Below are 9,171 nucleotides of genomic sequence, written 5' to 3'. Positions count from 1 at the left end.
TTTCGATATCCCTAGCAAGAGTATACTTTCCAGATATGTAGGCGATTTGTCATGTGACACTGGAATAACACCTCTCATAAAAAGTCGTCTCCTTCTGGAATCGAATCAACTACACCAGGCAGAAAAATTGTGTTCATTAATAGTGGACGAAATGTCAATCAAGCAACAGTTGATATATGACAAGAAACTAGATTCTTGCTTCGGTGAGTAAGATACTTCTGCCCATATTGCAAATTTATACAAAGCAGAAGATAATGATAATAGAAAGGGTGATAACAAAACAACAGAGAAGCAAACCATCTTGGCAAATAACCTTCTTTCTTTTTTGATATCATAACTGACAATGCAATACAAACTTCCTGCAGCATACTTCTTCTCAAAGAGGCTTTCTGGTGCAGACCTCCATAAACTCACTCTGTCCGTAATAAAAGAAATCGAATCTTGTGGGTCCTTAGTGTTACGTGTAGTAACAGACAATCATAAAACAAATATAAACATGATGTGTAAACTGTCATCCTCGAAAAGTGTGAAACCAAGAATACCTCACTCCCACAACAGTGAGCGACCTCTTTATCTTGCATTCGATCAGTGCCACATACTAAAGAATATAAGAAATGCATTCCTAGATAAAGTTATGTTCGATGGTGATGAGGCAGCCACGTAAAGGAACTGTATGAACTTCAGTCAACAGAAACTACGAAGCCAGTTCCTTTTCTCACCCGCAAACACATTGCTCCCACTAATTTCGAGAAGATGAATGTCAAACGCGCCAAAGATATATTTTCCTTAGAAGTTATCACGGCATTGGAATACCTGAAAGACCTTTTACAACAGATAGGCGCACATGAGTTTTGTAATGCTGGAGCAACAATCACTTTCATGAAGAACATTAAAAAGTGGTTCGACATTCATGATGTTAGCAGCAGTAATATGGACATGCATAAACCGGAGAAAATACATTTCTTTAACATTAATGATGAGAGGTTGCAATGGCTCGAGCATGATTTTCCTCGCTACCTTGCCAAAATAAAAGACGTGAGTGAAAAGGAAGGAAAGGGATTTCTCAGTAAAGAGACATACCAAACCATCCTCGTAACATCGTCGTCTACAGTAGAGTGGATTCCATTTTGTGCTCACAAGGGCTTTTAACAGTGATGCAATAGAACTATTTTGCAGTGCATTATGGCAAATGTCAGGGAATAATGATATGCTGGATGCAGAGCAGTTGTGTGCAGTTTAAACAGAATTCTGAAAACAGGCATTCTTTCAGTTCCATCAACCAGCAACATTGAAAGCAAGAGTGAGACAAATATGATAGGAATGACAAGGAAAAATATTTCCTGTGCAGAAAATAGTCATTCTGAGACTGTACACTTACCGCAGGCAGTAACTGATATCCTTCTACGAGTGCTATATGTATGTAACTATAAAAGTAATAGTGGCATTTTAAAATGAAGTTTAGTATGCAAATGTTACATTATAAAATGAATAATATCTCATAAACCTCATTCATAGGCTTGAATATCATAAGTATCAAGTTTCTTGCAAATGTAACATTTTTATTCCACAGTTTTAAATTCGTAATGATTTATACTTGTTTTCTTTCACAGCTCTTGGGTATCCAAGTATTGAGATAGCAAGTATGGCATACATCGGAGGCTACATTATATCTAAAGTGGTAAAGAAAATTGTCATCTGTGTGTGAATAATATAGCCATATCGAAATGCAGCTCCATACTAATGGATTTAATCTATAAAAGAGACGACTGTAATAAGCTCAACTACCCTTCAAACTCTCTGCTTTGGATTTTGAAAGTAATTCACGAGTTTGTTATGAAGGCAGTTGCTTATGTATCATCTAACGTCAGTGCCAGTCTAACAGAAGTTGTTACTCCCATTCTGAGTGAAGCTCCACTACTGAAGTGCTCTCAGCCTGGCCATTTATAAACAATGAGTGAAATAATTTGTGAAAGTGTAATTCCCTTGTTTCTAAAGAACATAGCCTTACAAACAACTGAACGTTTTGAACGAGTAAAATATCTGAACACGAAACCTCAAAGTCGAAAGGTTTTGCGTGTGTAACCAAATATGATCTACTTTCTAACAGTGACACGCAGGCAGCGTTTGAACTGCGTCGATTTCAAACCTAAAATGGTCCGGTTCCTAGTTATTAGAATAGGATGATGATGATGATGCTGCTGTTGCTGCTCATACTGCTGCTACTGCTCCTGCTGCTACTGCTCCTGCTGCTGCTGCTCTTGCTGCTGTTGCTAATGCTGCTGCTGCTCCTGCTGCTGCTCCTGCTGCTCATACTGCTGCTGCTGCGCATGCTGTTTCTATTGCTATTAATACTGCTGTTGTTGCTGCTATTCCTACTGCTAGTCCTGCTACTGCTACTGCTGCTCCTCCTGCTCCTCCTTCTACTGCTCCTGCTACTGTTATTGCTGCTCCTACTGCTATTACTACTTCTGCTCCTGCTGCTGCTGCTCCTGCTCCTACTGCTGCTGCTGCTACTGCTGCTGCTTCTGCTCCTGCTGCTGCTGCTACTGCTGCTGCTGCTCCTGCTACTGCTGCTGCTGCTACTGCTGCTCCTACTACTACTGTTGCTCCTGCTCCTGCTACTGCTGCTACTGCTGTTCCTGCTCCTATTACTGCTACTGCTCTTGTTCCTGCTCCTCCTGCTGCTGCTCCTAATGCTGCTGTTACTCCTGCATCTGCTGCTGCTACTGCTGCTGCTTCTCCTGCTCCTACTACTACTATTGCTGCTGCTGCTGTTGCTACTGCTGCTGCTATTCCTGCTACTGCTACTGCTGCTGCTTCTGCTCCTGCTGCTGCTACTTCTGCTCCTGCTGCTGCTGCTTCTTCTGCTCCTGCTGCTACTGCTACTGCTGCTCTTGCTCCTCCTGCTGCTACTGCTCCTGCTGCTCCTGCTGCTACTGCTACTGCTGCTCTTGCTGCTGCTGCTGCTGCTGCTGCTCCTGCTGCTCCTGCTGCTGCTGCTGCTGCTCCTCCTGCTCCTGCTGCTACTGCTACTGCTGCTCTTGCTCCTGCTGCTGCTGCTCCTGCTACTCCTATACATTTAGGAGCCACAATCAGATAGTTCACCCTTTCAATTTCCCAAAATAAAAATAAAATAATTTTTATTACAATAATACATTTTCCTGTACCTATGTTAAAGTTTAAGTGTGCTGCAACGTCAGAGAAAATTTACACAGCTATTTACCAACTGTGTATTTAATAACATTTTTTTTTTTAATTTCCACTTTTTTTTAGTGACTCTCATCTCTATCTCCCTCTGGAATGAAATTGATATTCTCACAGAATCAGTTAAACTGGCCTAAATATTTAATACTTCAATTCACTTATGGAACAGAATTTCTTTATAATCTCTACATAAACTGATACACACTTTCCCCCATTCATACACACGGCATGCACAAGCTGTCAGTGACCTCCACAGACTATTTCCGATACATGTAAATCTTATTTTTAAGGGGAGGTGGTTGTATAATTTGAATTTTTTCCTATTTCATCGTAATTTTCCTTTTTTTTTTCATTATGTAGAAATATCATTGCTACAACAACTTAAATTTGAGATTAGTAAAAAAAAATTGGGGCAGAAATCTTGGGGAGAAAAAGTACCAGGGCACTGTAGTTCACAACAGTGAATATATCTCAGCCATTTTTAAGATAAATTCAAAACCTCTTTGTCTTTTTACTCCTAAAAGCACATTCTGTAAAATGGTTATAGCATAATTTTGATATTCGTTTTCACAATGTTCAAATAAAGCATAGGCTACATCTTAAGAATAAATTTTAGAGATATTTTTTAAATGCAACAAAATAACAAATCTCTGATACACAGAAAAGTTTCATAATACCCTAAGAATGAGTGTTTCAAATATCATGCATGTAGCATCAAATAGTTCCGAAGATATAACGATATTAACTCTTTTGTGTGAGAATAAAACAAACAATTAAAGTTACCAGAAATTTCAATCAAAGTTCAGTGTAATTTAAAAACCCTGTGCATCAGACCTTTAAAAATGACAGCTAAAAGTACCATAAATGTATTAAATTTAGTGTGATGAAAGTTTCAAACTTCAAAGATTATTTTAAAGCAAGAATTTTTCTTTTTAAAAATATACTGGTTTTTCGCCAAATTTTAACCATCCTTTCCCCTTGAAAACACCGTGCACCAGATCTTTAAAAATGGCAGCTAAAAGTGCTATTAATGTGCATTAAATTTGTGCGATGAAAGTTTAAAATTTCAAAGATTATTTTAAAGCAAACCTTTTCTTTTTAAAAATTTACTGGTTTTCCACCACATTTTAACTATCCTTGCGCCTTGAAAATCATGTGCACCAGAGCTTTAAAATAGCTTTGCAGTAGCTGAAAAGGGCATAAATCCACATTAAAATTTACGTAATATACCGTATATATTTCTCACATATCGAAGTGTATTTTGCAACAAAATCATTTTTTAATTCAACGGTTTTCCACCATATTACAGCCATCCTCTCTCCTTAACATTCACTGTAGCATTTACAATGAATTTTCCTATTTTCTTTTTGTATTAAAGTTTTCTTTTTTTATTGCTTGCCTATTTTTATTTAACAATTTTAATGACAAATGGTATGTATTTATTTCCTTCTAGTTACTTATCCTGTATTATAAACCATAAAGTCATTAAATTGTGATATAAATATGGAATTTATTGGTGAAGCTATAAGAGACGAACATTTTCGCCATGTAATGGCATCTTCAGGTCTTGTACAATTAGTTAACACAAAATGAACACTTTCAGGAATATTTGGTTTTCTAAAAAAATACTCTCTTGAATATGAATATAAGCATGGATCAATAACACTAATGAGAATGTCATAAAATAAATAGTTGATTTACTTTCGATTACACTAAAACACAATTATTTTTCTTTCAATGACGAAGTATACCAACAAACTAAGGGATCAGCAATGGATGATCCGATCTCAGGCCTTCTAGCCGAGATTTTTCTACAGGAATTGGAAAACAAACACGTTCCCAATTTCAAGACAGAATTCAATATACAATTTTATGCTCGATATGTTGATAATATATCGGTATTTTGTAACAATAACAATCTCCACCTGAAGATGATTTTTAAAAAGTCGAAAATATTTGTGGATATATAACCTTGTGATATATTAGAGAAGGATTTAATTAAATCATCAGCCCTCCAGCGAGGGTGACTACAAGGATTTTGAATACAGAGCAGTTATGTTTTTTTATTAATTAAAAAAAAAAAAAGAATACTAAATTTTAGATTTGGGATTCACTTGTTGCCAGAATGTCATATTCACAAAATTATCTTTCTTGAAAATATAAATGATATTGAATGATATGTCTGAAATCTTAACCTCAATATGACTTTCAAATTTATCGAAACCAGTCAGGCAAAGAAACTTGGATACACGTACTGTTGTCACGCCAGGAGAAGTCGCCTGAAGTACTTAGACGGGGCGGAGGGGAAACCATCGCGCATGCGCACTGCGCTGTTCGCAACAATATTCCTATTTCACAAACATCTACTACACGTGTCTGAGAGTGTTTGCGACTTGTGGAATAATGGTGGCGTTTTATTGTGTTGTTCTATTAGTTTCAGCAGGACAATTGTTTTCAATATACCGCAAGTCTTTGCATTGCTTTAGTTATCGTTTGCTTTTAGTGTTAATAATCTTGATAATAATACAGTTAATGGAATTTGTTATTGTATACTTTTAGTTTAGGCTTATATAGCTAGCAGTTTTTGATTTATTAATGGTAAATATGTCGACAAAGAGGAAACAAAGATTGACAATCTATAGCGAAGAAAGAAATATTATTGCAAATGTAAAATAATTCTGTGAAAGAACAACAATGCTTTTGCATTCCTCTAAAGAATCCAACAGCAAAGGCAGAAAAGTACTTTAATCTAGCCACCAGAACGATACAGCGTATAATGACTGAAATGAAAGACTGCACAGAAGAAAGTGCGTTGTCGACACTTGGGAGATGGGGACAGAAACGTCCAGATTACCGAAACGCAAATGTAGATGACTTTGATCGGAGGTTGATAAACAAGAAAGATGGCCACCGGCGCAGCTCAGGAGATAGTGCATTTTCCTGTTCATCCAGAGTTGCGCTCGGGTATGGGTTCGATTCCCGCTTCGGCTGACTAGCTGGTTGGGGTTTTCCGAGCTTTTTCCCAACAGGAAGGCGAATGTCAGATAATCAATGGCGAATCCTCGGCCTCTTTCGCCAAATACCATCTCGCCATCACCAATTCTTACTTACTTACTGGCTTTTAAGGAACCCGGAGGTTCATTGCCGCCCTCACATAAGCCCGCCATTGGTCCCTATCCTGAGCAAAATTAATCCATTCTCTATCATCATATCCCACCTCCCACAAATACATTTTAATATTATCTTCCCATCTACGTCTCGGCTTCCCTAAAGGTATTTTTCCCTCCGGCCTCCCAACTAACACTCTATATGCATTTCTGGATTCGCCCATACGTGCTACATGTCCTGCCCATCTCAAACGTCTGGATTTAATGTTCCTAATTATGTCGGGTCACCAATTCTATCGACGCTAAATAACCTAGCAGTTGATATAGTGTCGTTAAACAGTCAAGTAAAAAGAGGGTAGTACCAAGCTGCAAGAAACTTTTTCCCGTATTACAAGAGAGAATTTATTTCAAATGGAAGGCAACATTAAGACGAATACTGAAGGAAAAGGGGTTTCGGGTGGAAGAAGTGTACATTGAGAAGAAAATGTTTAATTGAAGGGGAAAACACTGTAAATTGGAGGTGAAGATATCTACAGAAAATAGAACAGGTTAGGGAAGAGGGTAAACCGATTTTGTACTTGGACGAGATACGGATAGACACAAATTTAACGTTTCCCAAGTACTGACAGGTTAAAAATGTTACGGGAATTTTAACTACTGTAAATGAGTCCAACAGACTCATTGTTGTCCATCCGGTTGGAGCTCTTTGCTTTGTCGAGAGATGCGAGTTACTATACAAGGCGGGAACAGCAACAGTTGATTATCATGGACAGATGATAGTCCAACAAGTAAAAAAAAAAAAAATGTGATGATAGTAATACCGACAACAACACTTAAGATGCGGAATCTTATATGTCTGACTTCGTTCCCTTATAGTCAAGTAGACCGAAGTTTTCAGGTCAGAGTGTAGCGTAAAGTTCCCCCGTCCCGCCTATCCACTCCACGCGCCAACTCGTAGCGCGAAGACAGTAGTTGAACATTAAGGTGAAATTACATAAAACCAAAGCCAATCTTCGGTTCAACAAACAATGCCTTCAACATAAAGTGATCAATAATAATTCCATAGCTGCCAAGAAATTCAATGACAAACTCAATTCTGTTGGCTCAAAAATTAAATTAAATTTCAAAATAAGAAAAAAGAAACACTCAGCAATAAATTATATACACTGCATCTACTCACAGCAAAATCAACTGGTATATATTGGGATAGCATACAAAAAAAAAAAAAAAAAAAAGACAAGATAAAGTTAATCAATTGATGAAAACTAAATATGAAACTTTAAACAAGAAATTAGACACCCTTCTAACTTCAAAATCGCAGCAAACTACATCATCAATTCAACTAATAGATTAACCAACTCAAAAGACACTTCTCTTTCCCCATCAGAAATAGAAATCATTAACAGAGGCTACAATACATAACTACGAACCATGTGATGAAAATAAAATTCTCGACAATTTAATAACAGAGACAGAACATATTATACAAAGTAGCTCACATGAAAATAAAGAACACCTAAGATATCAAACTTCAAAAATAATTTCAGAGTATATTAAAGATCCCAAAACCAAACATCAAATACAAAAAGCTAAATCCGAACATAAGAAGGTCATCAAGCTAGAGTAAAAATTTAATCGAAATAATATCATTCATATTAAAGCTGATAAATTCGATTCTATTGTTCTAATGGGAAAAAAAGAAGATTACGTTAACAAAACATCAGAATTTATCACTAAAAATCAAATAACAGAACTTAAAGTGGATCCTACTGAACTCTATCAAAAACAAATAAAGCAGGCTATAAAATCAGCAGTTGACCTAATTTCCCGTCAAAACCCTACAGATATATAAGTAAAAACCCTAGTATCTCTATCTTGAAGACTACCCAAAACTCATAAAGCAAATTTATAAATTACACCTGTCGTTAATAGTATGCAGGCTCCAAATCACAAAATTAATAAATTCCTGTTACAGCTAAAAAAAAACACACACACTTCCAATAGAAAATAAATGTACACTTCTGAATTCTCAACAACTTATTCAACAGTTAGGTGTGTTAAAAGTCAATAAACATGATAAAATGATTTCCTTGGACAGAAAATCTTTATACGAACATTCACATAGATGAAACCATTCAAATAATAGTTACAAAATTACAAGGATTACATATCAACCCTAGCACAGTAAAACAAATTGAAAATATATTACACATTTCTTTATATCAAAATTATTTTACTTTCGATAATAAAATATACAAACAAACAAAAGGTTTAGCTATGGGAGATTGTGTCAGGCTTCATAGCCGATATTTTCCTTCAGCACTTATAAAAGCAACATATTCTTAATATACAGCTACAACATAGCATTAAAGCATACTTTCGATATGTTGACGACACTTTAATAATATACAATAATACTTCATAACCTTCATTTACTGGAAACCTACATCAATAAATTATACCATACATCAAACATCTAATCATCACAGTTCAGTTCAGAAGCTTGGAGACTGCAGTCGGGTTTTTGTGTGCTCCGTGTTGCAAGTTACTACAGTCTTAACGATGGGTAGAAACAAAGATGCAAACTGTGAAGGAGGAAGTGGAAAGGATCAGGACAATCAGATTATTTCCACCCTCAAACTTATGTTTGAGGATCTTAAATCTTCAGTGCATATGGAGGTGAATGAACTAAGAAAATCAGTTGAATTCATGTCTTCCAAGTTCAACAGTGTTAGAGAGAAATTGGCGCACACAAGACATGAACTCAACTCCACGCAGGAAGTGATGAAGAGGCTAGCGCAAGAGAATGACCATCTCAAACAGGAAGTGAGTGATCTACAGCAGTACACACACAGAGACA

General features: G+C 36.5%; 1 protein-coding gene across 1 annotated transcript in view; it reads right to left on the bottom strand.

Annotated features, from left to right (window-relative positions):
* Positions 1 to 1,522: 1,522 nt before the first annotated feature.
* LOC138709040 (calphotin-like) overlaps positions 1,523 to 9,171 on the bottom strand; it is a 20,035-nt gene continuing 12,386 nt past the window's right edge. Inside the window, exon 2 of the mRNA XM_069839521.1 lies at positions 1,523 to 3,071. Coding sequence (XP_069695622.1) covers positions 2,308 to 3,071 — 764 coding nt within the window. The 3' untranslated portion in view covers positions 1,523 to 2,307. The remainder of the gene's footprint in view (positions 3,072 to 9,171) is intronic.

Source organism: Periplaneta americana, chromosome 11 (assembly GCF_040183065.1).
Source record: "Periplaneta americana isolate PAMFEO1 chromosome 11, P.americana_PAMFEO1_priV1, whole genome shotgun sequence".
Lineage (NCBI taxonomy): Eukaryota > Metazoa > Arthropoda > Insecta > Blattodea > Blattidae > Periplaneta > Periplaneta americana.
The sequence above is the reverse complement of the archived record's forward strand: the minus strand, read 5'-3'. Positions and strand labels throughout refer to the sequence as shown.